The 22171-nt window shown below is 35.0% G+C and overlaps 1 protein-coding gene across 1 annotated transcript in view; it reads right to left on the reverse strand.

The window, feature by feature from the left end:
• The window catches only part of MUC19 (mucin 19, oligomeric), a 105796-nt gene that overhangs the window by 72452 nt on the left and 11173 nt on the right, over positions 1–22171 (reverse strand). The window contains 25 exon segments of the mRNA XM_023752268.1: positions 664–789; positions 1815–1971; positions 2054–2242; positions 2615–2872; positions 2967–3071; positions 4079–4217; positions 4531–4682; positions 4925–5025; positions 5123–5175; positions 5849–6095; positions 8175–8301; positions 8731–8825; positions 9674–9823; positions 10464–10601; positions 10777–10861; positions 11514–11606; positions 13111–13246; positions 14553–14676; positions 15099–15221; positions 16276–16486; positions 18305–18402; positions 18629–18689; positions 19131–19248; positions 19946–20171; positions 21214–21273. Of these exon segments, the coding sequence (XP_023608036.1) occupies positions 664–789; positions 1815–1971; positions 2054–2242; positions 2615–2872; positions 2967–3071; positions 4079–4217; positions 4531–4682; positions 4925–5025; positions 5123–5175; positions 5849–6095; positions 8175–8301; positions 8731–8825; positions 9674–9823; positions 10464–10601; positions 10777–10861; positions 11514–11606; positions 13111–13246; positions 14553–14676; positions 15099–15221; positions 16276–16486; positions 18305–18402; positions 18629–18689; positions 19131–19248; positions 19946–20171; positions 21214–21273 (3372 nt within the window).

Raw genomic sequence — 22171 nt, forward strand, 5'->3', positions numbered from 1 at the left:
AGAAATATTAACAATTAGAGAGAATCATTGATCGACTGCCTCCTGCATGCCCCCTATTGGTGATTGAGCCTGCAACCCAGGAATGCCCTGACCAGGAATCGAACCATGACCTCCTGGTTCCTAGGTCAACACTCAACCACTGAGCCACACAGGCCGTGCATTCAATTTTAAAATCCTATATAATAAAAGCGTAATATGCAAATAGACCAAATGGTGAATGTCTGGTAGCTATGACGTGCACTGACAACCAAGGGGCAGATGCTCAACGCAGGAGCTGCCCCCTGGTGGTCTGTGTGCTCCCACAGGGGAGACATCGCTCAGCCAGAAGCCAGGCTCACAGCTGGGGAGCGCAACAGTGGTGGCGGGAACCTCTCCTGCCTGCCCCCGCTACAGGCGGGCAGTAAGGAGCGAGGGGTCCCAGACTGCGAGAGCCCAAGATTGTGAGAGGGATGTCTGACTGCCGGCTTAGACCCAATTCCTAAGAGGATTGGGCCTAAGCCAGCAGGTGGACATCCCCCAAGGGGTCTCAGACTGCGAGAGGATGCAGGCTGGGCTAAGGGACCCTGCCCCCCCCCCCCCGCCAGTGCACGAATCTTGTGCACTGGGCCTCTAGTATCAATAAAATTTGCATTACTTCATGGATATTATTAAAATTCACCTTACCTTCTAAAAGTGCAGAAAATTTCTGGCCAATAACTCGATCTTTGCATGTTTTTGCAGTCACCGTCCCGCAAGGTTCATAATGCCAGCTGCATTCTCCAGGGGCATTATAATAATCACAGTAGACAGCTGTAACCGAATTATAGCCAATTACTTCCTCTTGTTAGGTAACAACTTTCACTTTCATTTCCCCAAGTATTTTTAAAAAGGAATTTGAATGATATTACAGTAAGCAGATCTAAAGTATGCCATTCTGTCTTATCAATTTCCTTTGTATTTATCCAAATTGTTATATGAGCCCAAATAGCTCACCAAAAAAAAGCATATAGAATCAAAATAACACTTTTCTTTGACAAATAGCATTCATGTTGGTTTGAGGTGGAAAAGCAATATTAATTTTCCCATTTTTAGATAATTTAGGTCATCGTCTAGATTTGCAGTTTTAATGTTCAAATTTAAATTAGAAAAATAAATCTCTGCAAAAATTAAGCTTTTTAAAATATGTAAATAGCAGTTCCCAAATGAGGTAACTCAAGACTTCAATATAACATAAGCTGAGCATCATAAACTGAATAAAACGATGATTCAATTTTAACATTGCTCATTTGTCATATTTTCTCATAATACCTCCCTTTAAAAGGAAGTGTTGACTGATTCCTATTAAAGTTACCACTTTCCATATATGTCACGATTCATTTTACATTTATCTTACAGTTTATCTTGACTAGGGCTCTATAAAAGTTTTTATGATAACGAGTGAGGACTTTAACCAATAGTGATATATGATGTAAGTTCTTAAGGATTTGTGACTGTAACAGGTTATGTAAACAGTTTTTGTTTATCTAAGTTTTAATGAGATCTTTTCCATCAGTATTCAATTTCCCCCCTGTAAAACCAAGAACTTCTGCAAGTAAAATTGAATTTAATGTGGTATGCTAGGTGCTTTGCTTGTTTAAAATAGGTATTTTTTTCCCATCGTGACTTATTAATATGTTTTTAAACCTAAGTACAAGATTTTATATAGATAGATATAAATAATATAGAGAGTTTATATATAATCTGTAGTATATAGAGAGAAAATGTGAGAATGATTACTTAACAAAACAATTCTGCCTAATTACGTGGTTAAAGAACAATTTATGGGCTCCACTTACGACAGAGGTCGGGCTTTCTCCACGCCACACAGACCCCAACCGCGCTGCACGCCTCCGCATACATGGCCACAGCCGTGCAGAATCCCAGGTACTTGCCCTCCATGTCGCAGGCGCAGGCTTCCTCGATGCACGCATCGTAGTAAGTGCTGGGGTCCACCTGCGGCGGAGGACAGAGCGTGAGTGTCTGGGAGCGGGAGAGGGCGGGCGCGGGCAGGCCCTCGCCCTCAGAGCCCGGCTACCTTGCTGTGGCACTCTCTGAAGGTGCTGTCCCGGATGATCTCGCATTTCCGCACAGCCCAGGCTTTGCAGTAGGGGTTGGAGTCACATGGGAAAGTCTGAGTTACGGTGTCTGAACATTCTTGAGACGTCTTCCAGCTATTTCCAAACTCCAGTGCTCCGGTAGCTACTGAGGAGTACCGCGTTGTGCATTTAATTCAAGAAATCCTCTATTGTAAAGTGATCTAGTATCAAATAAGATAAATGCCTTAAGAATGAAAACATTATTATATTCACTAGCTTCTAAATTTTCGTGAGAATCCCCTTATGTTCTTAGAATATTTGCTCTCGGGAATACATCTAATTCTATATATACACCAACTACTTCAAAATTGAATTTATGCAATAATCTCAAATAACCATATGTGGTTAAACTAGAGGGCCTCAGGTGTATTGTATTTATTTTTCACCAGATTCAATCATCTTTGATTATAGTTCGTATTGCATGCAGATTGCATATATGTGGAGGGCTTGTTCTATAACAGAGACTACCCTCCTCCCACTTTCTATCTACAAAGATGTGTATCATTCTCAGTATCAGAAATGATTTTGCTTCCCAATTAATTACTTATTAGTGATGTACATACATTCCAGTATGGCTCCAATATAACAGTCATTCTTGTGTTTTTGTCCCAAATCACAGTTATTCCAGAGACAAATTTCAGAATCAGGTATAGGCCAACGGTATGCACAGTGTACGTATTTCCATTGAGTTCACACTCCTTACTTTCTGCCGTTTTGATGGCTGTTACCTTACCATCTTGCAAGATAACATTCTGATCCTGAAAATAAAAACATATACTTACAATTAAATCCATTTTATTTGGCCAATCGTAATCTGAGGGGAGAAGTAAGTAAAGAGAAATGGCTCTGTACCTGAAAAGCAACTATGATTTTTCTTGAGCACGTGAGCCCGTCTTCACAGCAAGGGACGCTTTCAGTTAAAATGCGGAATGTGCCATTTTCACTGCCACAATAATCCTTTAAAAATTAAATTATAATACGTTTATGAATATCAGGGATGTGGAACTCAGTTTCAACATTTGTATCAGACAAATATCTCACTCAGTGACACCTGAAACTCAGTAAGTTACCATAAGCTGGTCATTTATTATGGGATGTTATGGAATTCCCACAAGACAGTGGTCGCCTTGGCTGAGTGCAAACTAGTCACCTCGCTTTGACTCAGCCCTTTCCCATTTCTTCTATACGGGTCTAGAATTATATCATAGATATGTAAGTATTTAAATTATATAAGTTTGTAATCATAAGTTTATTTCTGGATGCTGTAAACAGCTAAAGGTATGTTTTTTTCTCAGTGATTGATATGAAACTTACTATTCAATCAAAACTAATAAATACCAACAATTACATTTCGCCCATTAGATGTTACTGAGGAAGGAGCTGAGTTGTATGTAACAAACTCTGGAATCAATCAGATCAGGTTTGAATATGGCATTGTCTACTTAGCAATTTACATTGCTTATGCTCTCTGACCTTCATGTCTTCAGCTGAATCATAGGAACACTGTCAGCCTCTTAGTGTCGTAATGATTAAATGAATAAAATACATAAATTTGCTTGGCAGAGAAGCAATCATAAAATGCTGTTGTAACACATAGTGCTGTTCTTAAAAAATAATAATATCTAACATTAAATAAGAAGTTAGTATGTGCTCCAGTATTTTTTTAATTTCTTTTCAAGTAAGGACTATTTCCATCCCCGTGTTATTGAAAAGGGAACAGAGACACAGAAAGGTGAAGGGATGTGCCCAAAGCCACACATGTGAGAAATGGTAGAGCCGGGATTCAAATCCAGGTGGCCTGCCTTCAGAGTCAGCATTCCTTTGTTACAGTTTATTGCCTTTGAGAAACATGTAAGGGGCATTTAAAATATTTTTTTCACGTTTTCAGAATAAAATTATCCAGAGCTGATATACAAAAAATAATAAGAAATATAGAAAAACTGTGGCAAAACACTTGCAGTTACCTCAACAAATGAATACTGACAGAGCCCATCAAAGCTGTAACTTTTTCTGTCAAAAGTTTGAACGTGACCTTCCCCATAGATGTGGCAGGTACTCTGACATTCATTTTGTGTGCAGTTCCAAGATCCTTTCATGCAAGTACTAAGAGAAAGCAATGATAGAGGGCACACCAGTTATATTATTCCAAGATATCTACGTGCATACTGTTTTTGTATAAAAGCACTAAACAGTTTTCGTATGGATTTAAAATTTGTAATTGTCTTCATTACATTTTACGATGTTCATCATATATGATGTTATATAAAGTTCTATTTAAAGATATAGCATTTTTTCTAAATACATTTGACCATTATTTTTGAAATATCCCAGAGTATGACTTTTCCTTTCCCATAAAAATAAGGGCAGACATCACACTTCCTAATAGCCAAAAAATAAAATAGCAATCCTTAGGCACCATTTGTTGCAGCCAACTGAGGTGACACTTCCTTGGCTATACTCTCGTCCACCAAAAGAGCAAGGGCAGTCATCAGGAAAGACACAGTTCCCTTTAGAATCTCGAACCATTCCTACTGGACAGTAGCACCCACGTTTGCAATGCGAGTTCTCCTACAGGAATAAGTACAAAGTATACATCGTAAGGCACTGCTCTCAGCACATCACATTATCAGCATTAATGTACAATACATTAATATACCAGGCATGCATTTAGTGTCAACATTGGACAAGTCAAAATAACAAGCAATAAATAATATGACCTTCTCATTATTTTTTTTATCTGCATTTAGTTCCTTTTGCCCTGAAACAATGAAAAGTTTTAAAGAGCTAAACTCTAATGCCATGTTACTCACCTCAAAATTAGGTATGTTCCGAGTGCTGCATGTACTGTCAACTCTTCTCTGTGCCTTGGGATCACTGCAGTCAACATATTCAGCCCCTCCAGAGCAATTCTCTGCAGGAGAAAGGAAGGGATTAACCAAGGGCCTCTTGATCTGTTTATTTTAACCAAAATAGGTATCTTAAGCCTTCACCATGATGTCAAAACTTACGGTGGGTTAAATCAATGGGAGTCTGGCAAAGAAGACTTCCATCCCGACAGACACTGGAAAGACAAGAAAATGATGCATTTAAACATCGAATTTCAATAACAAAATCTTAATACACTGTTACAATAACTTTAACCCCTCATCCATGCACCACCTGTTTTAGCTCAAGTAGTAGTCTGAATGAGACACAGTCCTCAGAAAATGCAGATGAACCAAAATATAAGATATAGGCTTGAATGTGTGATAGGAATGTACAAACAAAGTTGTATGGACATCAAAGAAGGTTTGATTCTCCCAAGAGTCAGTACTCTGCTTACTCTGTGAGTCCCAGACAACGTTCATTCATCTTTGCATCGGCTGCAGTAAGCACAAGGCCTGGCACACAGTAAATATACATTTGATGTGTTTGTTGAATGGTGAATGCTGAGAGACAACTAGAAAGTCTTGTCTGACTAGGAAATCATTTCTACATTGTTTGCAGGTAGGAGCTGCTAAAATATTCTTCTACTGGTATTTAAAACCAAACAACAGTAAGATAGATTAGTTACAGCCATGATGATGCAATGAACACTCCTGATAAAGGGTGTCAATAACCAAGCTTCCTCAGAAATAGAAAATAAAAGATGTGACAGGTCTAATGAAGACATCATGCTAGCAAAAGACTATTTCTCTGAAAACGACAATCCCTGGATTTCAAAGCGATAACAAATAAATATGTGATCTCCATACCATTTATTGTCATCAATCTCGATGAGTTTGCCTGGTTTTATGACCTCGTCGTTCATGTAGCACTCACACTGGGACTTTGAAACACAATTTCCTTCGTTATCCTTGTACATCCCATCAGGGCAAGTGCACCCATCTACTGGAACATCTTCTACATCACAGCTCCTATCGCTCTCTGACAGGGATCGGCAAGAACTGTTGCAGGCTTTTACATTGTACTTGAAAACTAGGCCACTTGGACAAGAGTGATCTGTAGGGATAGAGTAAACATGTACATATTCAGAAAAATTAGCAACTTTACTTCAACTTGATGTTTATAGATATTATAGTAAATTTAGTAAATTGTTCATAATTGATTTTTTTAATATATTTTTATTGACTACAGAGAGGAAGGGAGAGGGAGAGAGAGCTAGAAACATCAGTGATGAGAGAGAATCATTGATCGGCTTCCTCTTGCATGCTCCCCTCTGGAGATCGAGCCTGCAACCCGGCATGTGTGGGCTCATGACCTCCTGGTTCATAGGTCCACGCTCAACCACTGAGCCACACTGGCTGGGCCATAATTGAGATTATTTTTAAAAATCAAGAAAACGTACTCATTCATTATTTATTCCCCCCCCCCCCCCGTTAATATTGAGTCCCTACTATATGTTTATATATTTTGCTGCTGGGGGAAGTACACTTTCCTTACGTGCTGTGTGCAGCAGGGAACCCGCTCTTGGTGAAGAGAAGGAACTGCGTGAAAGCAGCCCAGAGAAAGGTAATTCTATGTGTGGGCAACAGTCTAAGTTAGAAGAGGAGGAGATTCTTGTAAAGAGCACGTGAAAGAATAAAAGCTCTGCGCCCAGACCCCGAGTCGGCAGGTAGAGCCCGCAGGCCCTCTTAGGCAGTGTGGTGTTTCAGAGCCATGACCAGCCCCTGCCCTGTGTTAGACTGAGTGCCACACAACCGGGTTGGCTTTATTGGTTTTCTTTAAAGATGACACTGACTTCTCTGTAGAAAATGGATTAGAGGAACCAAGAGGGAAAGTGAAGGAAGCTATTGCCGTCACCCAGGAGGGAAAATCATGGGTTCTCAACTAGGTTGATGGCAATAAAGATGAAGCGATATGGATGGATTTTAGAGAAATTTTGGAAGTGAACTTGACAGAACTTACTGATTGACTGGATATGGACTATGAGGTTTTAAGTGTGATCTATAAGAGATGCCTTTGTACAAAACATTATTTTTGTAAATTGAGTACTTTCTAAAGTTGCATTCACATAGTGCAGTAAGTATTTTAAAACAAAGCAAGGTTTTATAAATGATAGTTGAGACTTTACTTTACTGATTTAATTTTATTTGGTTTCTAATAAATAAGTTTTTTAACATTTGACTCTGACTTAGAAATGCAGTAGGAGTCAGAACGTTATTTAAATTTTGGCAGATAATAATTGAACAGAAACTTATATTTATACATAAATACATACATATTCTGTTCTGTTTAAATATGAACATATTAAATCAAGATAAAAGAAATAAATAATGAAGTAAAAATGCAAGGATTGCTCAAAGATAAAATATTTCATATATATACATATGTATACATATAGACACAAAGATATACATGTATATACACATATATAACACTATGTTATAACACATATATATATATATACATACACACACATAGTGTTATATATGTGTATATACATGTATATCTTTGTGTTTATATGTATACATATGTATATACATATATATATATACATGCACACACACATAGGCACTGAGTGACCATATTTAAATCACATGCTAATCCCTTGTCCTTCAGCAGGCTGGGTTGCTTTGATTGGTAGTTCTAATTAGATTTACCCCAATGAAGATGGGGCAGATTCCCAAAGAAATATCAGAATTTTATTACAAAAAAAGGGAGGACATGGATCTTGAGTATTCAATACAATTGAGGAACAGAAATGTGCACTATTAATATTTTTAAATTGTTATTGTTTTCCTTGGTATAACCCCCCAAAAGTGTAAATGCAGTATCAGGACGATGAAGATTTTTATAGTTCCTACTGCCTAATGTCGCACTGATTTCCAAAATGTCACACTAGTGCCTGAAGCTCATCCTCCCCTAACCAGGACCGAGGGATACTTTGGTTTAAATCACACTTCTGGCAACTAACCATCTGTTGTGTATCAGAAACAGAAAATTCTCTTTGAAAGAACCCAGTACAAATTTGTAAACACATGGGACTAGACTCTCTCTCTCTCTCTCTCTCTCTCTCTCTCTCTCTCTCTCTCTTAAAATTGAGAAGGAAGAATTATCTGAAGCCTTCATCCTTCTTACCACATCGTCCAGTTCTCCATTCCACTATGTATGTTTCTTTCTCAGCACATGCTTTCACATAGTTGCCTAAAATTGTGCATAGGCATTCTTGACCATCTTCACAACTGCAAGTGTATTTTTTGCATTCCTTTAAAATAAAAAACAAATTTATATTACATTATGAATATATTCAGAAGAACATAAACTGAGTATGATGCTTCAGTTCATAACCACTCTGCTTCCCTGAAAAAAATTGTTTTTGAAACTTTGGGAAATATTTCTTTTTATAGTAAAAATTTGCAAGACAGCATATCAATAATTAACTGACTTTTCAACAAACTTAGAAAAGACAGAAAGAGAACATCATTCAAGATTTTTCTCATTTTTTGTACCACATTTTAAATTAAAATTGGTATATCTAACAATTGAATAAATTAGTGGAATCCAATGCTAAATTTAAACATATATCATCATCACTGTCAATGGTTGCTTTTAAATTTTTTTAATATCTACATGATTCTTTTGATATTATCAAAGTATTTCCTAAAAAAGTTGTTAATGTTAGACCCTCACATACCTCATGATATGGTTTAGGGTTCACAATTGGATGGCAGGAAGCAAAAGGCCCATTTGAATCAAGAAGAATTCCACAGTGACTTTCAGCAAACCTTTCTGGAAGGAAATTAAGGCACCCCAAAATTATATTAATAACTTTATAATTTTTAATTACAAGACAAAGTGCAAATGTTTAACAAAGTTTTGTCTTTAAATAATTATGTTTTTAAAGTGTCTTTAAATTGAATTTATCACTATATAAAAACAATAGCATGACATAATCAGAGACACTTTAAGCCAAAGAGGCAGAAATCTTTATTAGCTTTGGACTTTTATATAAAATCAGCTAACCTTATTCTGAAATGCAGTTTATACCTACACATAAATGGTAAAAAGAGAACCAGATTATTTACTTAGGTGTCTTTTAATTTAAAATATAAATTTATGTCTGTGTTGACAAGTTGGGTAAATGAAGCCACCACAACACCACTCATTTCACCCCTGTCGCCCAGTATAATTTCCTTAATAAGATGCAGGGCTTGGGATAACTAATATATTTGATAGCAGTGGCTGGGAGACCTGGATCTGGCTACAGCTCTATTGTTAAGTGGCTCACTCTTAACAATTTCAAGCAACGATCACTTCCATGAGCCTTGTTTAATAAACCAAATAATCTATAAAGTCTCTTCTACCCCTATTATTCTATAACCATGGAGAAAGCTGTGTAAGAAAGGGAAAAAATGGATATAGAAAATGACAACTGAGATGACCCAGCCATTCCCTGTGAAGATGTGTTTGCTAGGAATGCCCTCAGCCAGACAGACAGTTTCTCTAATCATGGGACAGTACGCCAAACAGTAGTTAAAACCAGATTTATGTGATAGGCTCCTATCATTACCAGAATAAGTACATAATTCCTAGCACCTAATCTTTAACCACCGAGTTTGGCATTTAATTAGCATTACCTGTGTCTATGCTGATGCATGAAGTTGGGTTTCCTTTAGGACAGGACATCATTTCCCAAGAATCAGCAAAAGCCTGAGACGACTTCTCCAATATATTCTGACTTGACATGAAATCATCCTCTGCTCTGTTGTTGTAGGAGCCACAGAGTCCTGTGGAAGAGCACAGGACAAAGTTGAACATCCCCTTCCCTACTCAACTTTTTGGACTCATATCCTCACTTCATAGTCAGTTCTTTAAGTCAAAACTGCAGAAGCTATCTAAGAGTACGGCTTGCTTAGTCTTTATACACGTAAGTGACCATGGAATTTGCCGTAATTGTTCTTGTTTGTTTTGTGTGACGCCATTGACAGTATGCAAGAGCTGATTTCTATAGTAGAAAAACCTCAGTGGAAGATATGAACACATGACCAGAAAAAACATGTTATACTGCAGTTTGTATGTGAAATATGATTTTCAAAAGATTGACATTCATAATATCTTAGTTTATTCTTTTACAGACCAAAATCCTTAAAAATGCATATTAACAAAAGGATATTTAACATATTATCAAATATCACTATATTTGAAAAATAAAAGCCTTTATTTAAAAGCCTAAAATGTTGAAAACCATTTTGTAACAAACAAGGTTGTCAGTACTATAAAAAGCAAATTGAAATTTTACTGAAATATAAAAAGGAAGATGAAGTAAAAATGACTTATGGTTTAATATCATTAAGAGACAGTTGAAAATTACAATAGATGATTGACATATTAGAGCCTTGGACATAAAAACATAGGCAGAGGACTTACCGACAGTGTCTGTGAATTGGTTAGGTGGCATGGAAACATATAATTGCATCACGGGATCAGTTTGTATTTGCATTTTTACATGAGAGTATGTTTCTACTTGAAAGTATGAGAGAGATGCCTTGAAAATCTGTATTTTGTCTGTTAAAAGAATTATTAACATTATTAGCAGGAATTAATATATTAAACAGTTTTAAATTTACTAAAGTGTTTTTATTCTTTAATATATATTAAAAACAGAAGCATTTATTATCATTAAAACTTGAATAAATGAATGCCTCCCACATTTATTTTTGAGTGGTATTATTAAACTTACCTGAATAGTAATAATGTTGATTTTCAATCTTGTCATTTGTGACTGTTCCATCTCTATTAAATACATATTTGTCAACTGAACCAGACTAAAATGGAAAATACATTGTTAGTTCATATCAATTTGCAAAATTATTTCAGTTTAATGCAATGTAATACATAATAGATGCAATAAAAATGGGTATAATTTTATTGGATTAGTTCCTAAATATCTAAACCATTTTTAAAGCACTTTCCATTCATACTTTGCTTCATTGTTTCTCATACCAACTCTTTGAGGAAGTTTGTAAAGGGCTCTTCATCCCCAATTGTAGATGAGGACACTAAGACCCTTGAAGGTAACTTGCATTTCCAAAGGTTAAAAAGCTTCTAAGTGCAGGCTGGCTGCTCTTCCTTCTCATCTAGGTCTATTTCCACTTAAATTGTTAGTTTCTCAGACATGAACTTGTAAGCAAATATAATTGCTTTCTTAAATGACCCACAGCATTTAATAATTTTATAATTACGTAAGGTTGATGTGTAATGAGCGTGTTGGTTGTGTATCTATGGTATATTTTCATTATTTAAGGATCCTTGGAACTATCCAGCTCTTCCAGAGACTCTACCACTTTTCTGCATAATCTTATTTGTGCTTTTAATTTACATAGTAAAGCCTCTTTTCTGCAACCTCTGAAATTCTGAATTTGTGACATAATTAATTTGGTTGTGCTCTGAGTAAACTTTAGGAAGCTGATGACTTACCGAATTTAAGGCGAGTGTAACACTATTTAAGCACGTTCCTGACATACCACTTGGACATGGACGAAGCTCAACACTAACAGACCAATCTTGATCCTGTTAAAAAATGCATTTCATTTAAATAATAATTTAAATGTTATTGATGACATGTTATTACTATTTTATTTACTCACAATGCCTGTTTGCATTTTTAAATTAAATTTATTGGGGTAACATTGGTTAATAACATTATATAGGTCTCAGGCATACAACTTTATAATCCAACATCTCTAGATTCCATTGTGTGCTCACCACCCAAAATCAAGTCTCCTTCTGTCACCACAATGCCCCTGTACAATCATTCTGCTCTGAAAATGGAATCCAACTTCAATCCATGGTATAGATTAAAATTGGTCAAGAGCTTTACCGATCAGCTCTATCTGTGTGGCCTATGATTGGTGGTTTTTCATAGCCATTGTTTTTTCTTAATCTTTACTTTCTGTCTTCTCCTCCAAGGGAGTTATGCTGTATGTGGAGACTAAGGTGAATTAGAGGCAACCTAGCTTGGTTAGTCTCTGGACAATCCACATTGTCTATTTAGGTCCTATGTGAGAGGCAATTAATAAAACCTCAATATAATTCATGTCAAACGTTGACTTCCAGTTCTCATTTTAAGATCTAGGAATCCCTAAACTATAAGAAGCAAATATTCCATACATTCTGGCATATTTCCTTCTCACTTTACCCATCCCCCATTCTCATGGATTACCTGAGGCGTACAAAGAGAAGGAAAAAAAATTTGGAAAACTGACTTTTAGCAACAGCAAGTACATTTCTCAGAGTACTGGGCATTGGCCCGCATCTCTCACTTCAGGAAACACAAATTCTGTTCATCTTTGTTTCTTACCAGGAAGACTAAATAATATTATTTATCCTCATGCTAGCCTAAAGTACAAGCTATGAAATGGGATTCCCACTTTTATTAAAATTCAAACTACTTAAAATTTTAATACTGAAAAGAATTTAAATATAAGGACAGCCTCTATCATACTGATAATATTGTCATAAAACCTAAAAATAAATGCAAAGAATAATGATGAAAGAGAAAGATGCTTCATCTATAATAATAAAAGCATAATATGCCAATTAGACCAGACATCCTTCCGGACGACCTTCCAGATGAAGCCAGGGCTGCAAGGGAAGTCTGGGTCCTGGGTACCAGAGGGAAGCCAGTGCCAGCAGCCGGGGGAAGGGAAGGCCTACTCTTGCATGAATTTCATGCACTGGGCCTCTAGTAGAATATAAAGGATAGTTTCATTTGAGACACTAGTGAACACATGCAAAGAAAAGTAGCACAAATAATTTTCCAGTGCATTTAGAAAATTATTAGTGATGAAAGGGGCTTTGTTTGTTTTTAAGCAGGAATTTCTAAAGAGCACAGGTAATACTGGTTGCCAATGTCAATGTGATAGCAAACATACTGAAATATATAACCAGTACTTGAAAGGCTGTTCGTTATTTATTTTTTTAATAATTGAAGGTGAAGATTGTGTTTCAAGTTAATTTAAAAATAGCTTGGAGCCTGTATTAGTTTTCTGAAGTGTTCGAGGTTCTTACTTACGTGGATGGCCAAAAAGTGACAGTTTCCAGGATGGTTATATTTTTCACCATCAAAGGTGGTAATTGAACTTCCTTCCACCTTACATCTTCCAGGACACATTGCTTCAGTGCAAGACCACTTTGCATCTTGGCATGTGCTGTTAAAATAAAATGGTTATGTTAAAGACCACCAATCACATCTTTAAGAAATCACAATTTACACTGACATTTAGTTAAGCTGTATTAGGCCATGCACATCCCCCACCCAACATCTCAGTTCTGATGTAATGCCTCACTGACAGTGGTATCCTGGTATTTTAAAAGTCGTGAATTCCACTGACTAAAATGATAACATCCAACTGCATTAAACAAATAAAAACTTGTAAACTGGATCTCAGGTGCTTAAATGGAACATATTTCACTGTTAGTATTAAAACATCTGCTACTTGCCCCATTGTAGACCTGCACTTTCCAATATAGTACAGAGTCGTATAGCTATTGGTTATTTGAAATCTGGCTAGTCCAGATTGAGATCTACTTTAAATGAAAAATATACAGACGACGAAGACAACATGAAAAAATTGTAAAACATTACAATTTAACGTTTTATACTAGTTTTATGTTGAAATAATAGTTAAAAGTGTTAGTTATCTATGTGGGTGACATTCATGACTCACATTATACTTCTCTTGAACAGAATTTTTGTAGATATTTAATAAATCATACTATTGTTTTTATAATCACTATTAATAAATTATTACCACATGAATCAAACATTTTCTATTTATAGGAAAATTATTATAGTATAAATACTACATTGTTTTTTATTGAGTTAAATTATTTCCCCAGAAGGACATCATATATTTCTAGAAAAGTCCTTTGGGATCCTGCAGAAATTTGGAGTTTCAGAGAAAAGTAATAAAGAGGAATGGGGAAATCTCTCTCGTCAGCAAATCCTTGCTGCACTCAAAAAGAAGAATCAAGCTAACTATTCAAAGAGGAATAATCTACACTAGCCTTTGGCACATTAAAATCTACTCCAGATTAAATTTATCTCCACAAATGTTGCCCTCTATAGAATTATTTAAAAAGTGTTGGGCTGTTTCTGATTATACATTTTATTAAATATTCTTGGCAATTAGAATGATTACTATTTCATTATTGTAACCATACTCTTGTATTATTCTTTGTTCTCTATTTGCAACCACCAACTGGAGCACTACTCAAAACACTCTTTCAGTTAGCGGAAAACATTATCTTTTAAAGATACATAGAAAGTTCACATGTTTTATACAAATATCACACTAAACATTCCTCAGCCAAAAAGATAAAATATTAACACGGAAAATCCCATGAGGCTGCTAAATTAGTCTGAAGGGTGGATTCAGGGATTATTTTAAATTAGACTAAAATATTCGTATTTTTTCACTATCAACAAAGTGAGGATGAAAAGCACACACATACCACTGAGACCCACAAGGACCTTCTCGAACGTCTCCTGACAGGTAGACATTTCCATTAGACTCACAGGGACAGTCGGCCTTCAATACACATCTTCCTTTCTCTCCAATGTCATCCAACAGATAACCTAGAATACGTTATGTAAGGTGAATCTCAAGACATATGAACCCCAGTAAATTCTCAAGCAGTGTATTGTGAAATGACTGTTGAGCTAGTTCTGATAGGTGCGGACATGCACTTAACATAATAATTTCTATTTAAGCAGTTACTCCTTCTTTGAGAACTTGCAAGCATGTAATTTTCTGAACCACAGATCAGTCTTCCTGAACCAAATATAGAATCAGAGGATAATCTGCGGGTATTACAGCCCTCAGGTACCGCAGAGACAGAAATGCACACTAACTTTAAAGGTCTCTCTCTACCCCACATCTGCTGTTTGCTAGAAGGCTGGACTATGAATAAGTGAATTCATTAAATATCTTGTTAGAGATAAGACTGCACTAGAGTGAGTCACTTCTTTTTCAGTTCTTTTGGTGTAAATATTATTACCTTCTGGGCAGGTGCAGCCACTCACACATTCACTGTCTTGAAAAGGAGCCACATTAGAACAAGTTGCAGGATTTGAGGGGCCACATTCTTTGTAAACATGTTTTTCTGGGCATTGAGGTTTTTCTGGAGAAATATAGAAATATTTATATATGAAAATTAGAGGGAAATTAATGTGATGAATATATAACATTTTAATGAGGATCTTTTCAAATAGGATTCTTTGAGTCTAATTTTCAAGATATATGTTTTTCAAGATATTCAGTACCACTATATTTTGCCAATTGACCATGCATTATTTTATAATACAAAATTTAATATGGAGGAAAGATATGCTGTACATAATATCATTTCATCTTACTTTGATCTTATTTGTATTCTAACTTATTAAGATTGATATAAGCATACGTGGAAAGTATATATATGTTCTGAAGCTTATATTTATGTTTTATTAAGACGGATCATGAGAATTCTCATGTTCTCTGTTATTACACAGTGTTTTACAAAGTATCATACTTTAAAAAGATATTAGCTTGTAAGAACATGTAATAAATAATTTCAAAATGCAATGGGTATTTAATTTTAAAGCGTGCCTTTAATATTTATGTAAAACGTTTTTTGTACTCATTCAATAGAAACTTATCTGGCCACTGGGTAAAGCTAGCAATAAAACTACTGGTCTGCAATGTGTTAATCTTTTTGAAAGAAAATCATAGTGCTAATCAATATACTTTTGATAACATTTCCAGTACTTTTACAGTTTTTTTGTACAATTTTACTCATTTCCCCCAGTGAATTTTATTTATTGTAAATATCATGAAGTTCCTCATTAACATCTTTACACAAAGCACTGCAACTTGTGGCGAGTCACTTCACCAAAGGGCCTCAGTGTCCTCGCAAGTACATGTGAAGACAAGACTCTATCATCTCTAAATGCTTCCCAGGGCTTACAATCATCTGAGAAGATCACTATGAAACATAGCTCAACTTTAAAGTCCCATACAGGGTTGGTCCAAAGTAGGTTTATAGTCATTCGTATGGAAAATAATACAATAATTAATAAATAATAATACAACAACAATAAGCTCTGTGTTTCGTGTACTCACTACTGTAAACCTACTTTTGTCCACCCCTGTGTAAACTTCCTGATTGGAAATCTACAATAAAATGAAAAACCTACCGCAAACCACATCAGAATCATCTCGCCAGGATTCGTAGGTGCCGGGACCATCTGAGGCACAAAGGCGGGACAATTCTGAGTAAGTGTCACATGTCGAATTTTTGTCTCCATTTTGGCAATACTCATCAATGCAGACCTTTTTGTAGTCACTGGATAAGGCAGAAACCTTTCCACATTCCTCAAAGTAGGTTCCAATAATTTTGTTACAGTACTGCAAAATAAAATATAAAGTTTTTATAAACATTAAAAATGAACAAATGAATATTTAAGAAGAGATCAATTCAGAAGTACTTTTCTGCATAATATCCTGTAGTTTTGACAGGGAGGATTATTGGATGCTGGTTGAAATGAAGAATTTTTAAGGATTATAGTAGATACAGTCACTCCTAAAATAGTACTTCGCTTGTGGCATTTGAGTTGCTATAAAACAACTTCAAAAATTGTACCTGAATTCATCCCAAATTTCTCTAAAGGTGACATGAGGTTTAGAACTTGAGAAAGTGGAAGAGGTGAGAAAAGGAGAGATCAGTCGATATCAGAAATTGGATGGTAAATGATTTATAACACAATAGACAGAAGGGATACTGGCCCTTTAACTGTTAGTCTGCTTATATTTGATGAGCAAACAGATGACAGTAAAATGCAGTGACTGTTTTCTTGGTGTGGGCTATGTGAGTTTGTTCTGGAAACAATATATTTGTTCTCATGTTGGTTAAGAAAGTAAAAACATGTTAATGAATCCAAAAAGTTCAAATTTCAATATATCTTAACTATCTCATAACTATCTTCTATTTTAACCATTTTAGTTTGCTTTCTTTCAGGAAATGTGAAAGCTATTGCCAAACAAATGCACGATTTGCACTAATTAAATTCTGGGACAACTGATAATATTCTCCAAGTGAAGTATAAAATAAAGTGAAATAACACCTACAAAGATTGCTTTTACATCTATTGTTCTTTGTTACTTTCTCTCTAGATTATAGGTCCCTTTAGGGCAAGAAATATAACATTGAATTGAATATTGCATGGATTAGTACCAGGTCTTGGATATAGTAGGTCTTTATCAAGTATTCACTGGCTTTAACATAAATTTATGTAAACATTCAACTAACATTTTTAAGCAACAGGGGTAACTTCTCACACAGTATGCAACTACCACAACAAATGAGACATTATCACGCAACTCATACATAATCTCATAGAAAACATATATGGGAAATCATTATAGATGGTGTCTTATTGTAAGGACCAATGAGTGACAGAGAGAATGAAGGAAAGAGAAGGCATTCTAAGTGCAAAGATCAAGGAGGGTTTCACAAGGAAGATAGTAGATGATCTTGTATAACATCACGGTTTAATTTGATTTGCTAAAAGATGACAAGATGGTTATAAATGTAACAACCATTGTCAATAGAACAAAAATTTCTTCTATCTTTTGATCTTGAGAATTTTGCTCTAGATTGAAACAGGAATATGTGAATATTCACTCAGTCACCAAATGAATCTATCGAATTCAACATAACACAAGGTTGGAAAATTCACAGAGTGAATAATGACTATTCTCAATTGTCATAGTCAAAAATATTACCTCTAACTCTTTCAAAAAGAAGGTAAAGGATATAAAGGATGACAATTCAGACTGGTTCTCTGGGGCAAAAGTAAGAAAGCAAGAACAGAAACTAGTTCTTAGGGACAAGGTACATGGATTTCTAAACTGTAAGAGTCAAGTTAGTACCCATGAAGAGGTAATAATGCAGAGGGGAAATGTGTCAATTTACAGACAAATGAAAACACTATGCAAAGGAAATGAGAATTGTCACACTAATACATAGTTAATATCACAGTGTTTTGGGGAGAACATTATTTTGTCCTCTTTAGTTAGACTAAAGCTCAGACTACAGGGACACTGGAGGGGAAGCAGTTGCAGAATTCTAAGATGTGAGTGCTGAGAAAGGATGCTGGCTATCTAAATTGAAACCCAGGGGAATATTGCAGAAATTTGCTACTAGATGAAATACTAATTTCTTACCTCTACTCCATCTTCGCAAGTTTGATAGGTTTTACTAGTAGCTTCAGGGCAATCACCAGCAATTTTACTCTTGGCAATGTGCTCATTGATGTCTTCTCCTTAAAAAGAAAACAATGTTTGATTCACAATATGCATTACATGTACACGTTATCTTCAAGCTAAACATAGACTTGACAACATAAATATAGACATATATTTATTTTAACATTTTTTCATTCTTTAGACAAATGCAAAGTGTTGTTACAGTTACCCAAACATGAGCATTTACTTTATAATTTTCTTTTGGGAAGCAATATTCTTGTTCATAATACATCGAAATCTTACCTGGAGTGGTGTTGAAATTACCACAAAGACCGCAAGTTGGATATTGCTTGTGAAGAGTGAGCTTTAAAAGAAATGTATATATTTATAAAATATTGAAAATATCTTAAGACAATATTTACCCAAAACAAAGAACATGGCTCTTAGTATTTTATTCTATCTAAGCTGGTTACTTATGGATATACTACCGGGTGTGTGATTTTTAAGAACCTAACTCTAGAATTTGGAATAAATCCTGACTCCACCACTTACGAACCGTGTCTTTGAGCAGGTTATTTAACTTTTTCATTAGCGTGAATTTCATGAATTCCATCATCTTTAAATTAAGATTAATAATAGTATGTACTTCAAGATGTTTTAAATATTAAGATAATGGTTAGTACAGTGACAAATACATAGAGATTGCTCAATGAACTTTAGCTCTGGTTTTATAATGTATTGTTTTTGTAACTAAAAGCAAAGAAAAAATAGCACAGGATTATAAGAAAATCAAAGATAAACTTACTGAGAGTTTGTTATTTTTGTCCCACATTAATGACAAGATTCCTCTACGGCTGTTCAGGACATTATATTCTCCATGTTTTTTAATGTGAATCAGCTTGTTGTTATATGGTATCTGTACACTGAAAAGTATAAAAACACAAGTACATATAAATGTAAAAAGTATTCTTATAACACCTTTGGTAATTCATTTTTCTATAGTTAGAAAATCTGTCTAGTAATTATTAAAGTTTTCTTTTTTATATTATTTCAGAAGAGATACAGTGGTTCTTTTCCCAATATTGGAAAGACTTTTAAGAAACAATGAATAAATCTTTGGGACTTTGGAGTAATTAACAGCAACAACAACAAAACACAGTGGTTCAGTATAAAAAAATAATGATGAAATAATTGGAAATGTTCACAAATAGAATAATATGCCGCATTTTCTTATCCTGGTAAGTATTCAAATATGTTATCCTTTCCAAATGTAAATTACTATGTCTGTAAATCATGGCCTACAGGCTTCAATCTATTATAAAACCTCAAGTTTATATTTAGTGTTAAACATACAAGTAAAAATTGAAATATTCTTTAAACAGTTTTGTTGAATACACATGTTGCTCAAAATCAAGATACTCAAAATAGTAAAACAACAGACATCTCTTTTTTCCCTACCTTGTTAAAGAAATAAATATATCTTACAATCCCACATATATCTGTATTATAGAGTTACCAAACTCTTTTCCAATAATTTATTAAAAATATCAACATGCATCAAAATAGAAAAAGAGTACATCATCTCTCACCATATCTTTATCCATACACTATTTCATTTACCTTTCTTCATTAACTAAAATGGTGTCACCAGATATAGAGATGTCATTATTGTCAATTAAAACTGTTATTTTTTCAATCTCATTATCATCGTTTCGTTTGATCTCAATATTGAAATCTCCAGAGTCAACGCAGTGGCGGCAGAAAGTGTACGTGCATGATGACTCAAAGGAAAAGATACGGCCGTTGAAAGCTTTGTATGCTCCTTCGTCCCAAGTAGAAGCTTCACCTGTAAGATATTTAGAATAGAATATTCATAATTACTCATACAATTAATGTACTATCTAGTTCTGATTTATTAAAGTGTTTATTCACCAAGATAAAAAAAAAACTGAAAGATTCTATTCTCACAGCCATTAGCTTTATTCATTACTTTTCTTTCTCACATACTTCAAAAGCACACTAAAAGTAGCACCTGAGGCCTTGGGAATACCCAAAGTTGGCTATCTGGCAAAACAAAACATGAATAAAGCATCTTGTTTCCATTGGAAGAGGGAAAATGAGTTTACTATGGGGAGGAATCTATGGAGGGAACTGGTGGTCCGCTTAATTGTTTTGCTCTTTATACAGATAGTCTTTTTAATGTTGTCTGAGTTGGTTAACATTTATATCAAATGAATGTAAAGACTTCTATTATTTCTTTCTATACATATATATGCACATGTATACATGTGCATATATATTTATGTGTCTTTGTATGTATCTTTGAGGAAAAATAGTATTGATGCAATGTTATTCACACATACAATGAACAAATAGATAATGGCAAATTGGTTACTTTATACCTCGCTAGAGGCCTGGTGCATGAATTCGTGCACTAGTGTGGTCCCTCCACCTGGCCTGCGGGATCAGGCGGAAACCAGTTCTCCGACATCCTTTGAGGGGTCCCAGATCGTGAGAGGGCACAGGCCAGGCCAAGGGACCCCACAGGTGAATGATCAGGGCCGGGGAGGGACTCGAGAGGTTGGCCAGCCAGGGAGGAACCTCGGGAAGGTTCCAGGGCATGTCTGGGCCGTAGCTCATTCCCAATCAGCTGGACCCCAGCAGCAAGCTAACCTACCGGTCAGAGCATCTGTCCCCTGGTAGTCAGTGCACATCATAGGGAGCAGTTGACCTGCCTTAGCATATCATTAGCATATTACCCTTTGATTGGTTGAACGGTTGACCGGATGACCGGACACTTAGCATATTATGCTTTTATTATATAGGATTAGGTACTGACTAGCTTAGGCATATAAATATGAATAAGAATCACAATAATTTTTACTTACCAATAATTGTGTTTGTTTCTGAGTATGTGGGAGTTGCTTCTGGAATATGAGATCCTTTTTCTATTCAATACAATGCATAGATTAGTAAAATTTCAGGACATATATTGATTTTAAATATATAGTTCATTTGGGCATCTATATGGAAATTAAGAAGTTGGTACTAAAATCTATAAATGGGGTTTGTTTTATCCTGGATATATAATTTTATTTTGTGAAAGCTGTGATTTGCCAAGGTCATACACATGATTATCTCTGAAATTCATATTTTTTCTTGGAACAATCAGCCATAGTAAGCTCAGAAATTAAGAGCTTATTAATTTTGGGCATCTACAATTACAAACACATGTTGCATCCCTAACAGAACTATTTTTTTCAACTATAAATTTTTATTGGCCATTGCCCAAACAGGCCCAAGATAAATTGTATTAAACCAGTCTACTATATAATACTGATAATTCAAATATATATATATATATATATATATATATATATATATATAAAGAAAAACTAATTTTCCTGATCAAAGGGAAAAATCAGTATACCTTGAAATTTGTTTCTCATGACTGTTTATTTCTAATGCACTGACCCTTTTATGTAACCAAGTAAATTTATAAGAAATCTTGGAGCAACATCTAAATGCAAGCATAATAAAACAACAACAATAACAAAAGTAAAGATTTTTATATAAATTTAAAAACATTTTTTACAATGCCATTTATTGTGTATCTTGAAGCCAATTCTCTTCACAACAGGCTGTCTTTACTAGGAGTGAGTGGAAATAGTTTTAACTCTTTATTCAAAACTAAATTTTAAAATAATATATCTAAAATGATATAGAAGTTGCACTATATTTTATTCAGGTTGACTTAAAATAATTTACTCTCTCTTATCCATGAAATTGTTTCAAATATGCACTTGGTTATCTAAACTTTAGTACTCAAAGAGAAGAGCACTTAGA

This window comes from Myotis lucifugus, unplaced genomic scaffold (genome assembly GCF_000147115.1).
Source record: "Myotis lucifugus unplaced genomic scaffold, Myoluc2.0 scaffold_30, whole genome shotgun sequence".
Classification (NCBI taxonomy): domain Eukaryota; kingdom Metazoa; phylum Chordata; class Mammalia; order Chiroptera; family Vespertilionidae; genus Myotis; species Myotis lucifugus.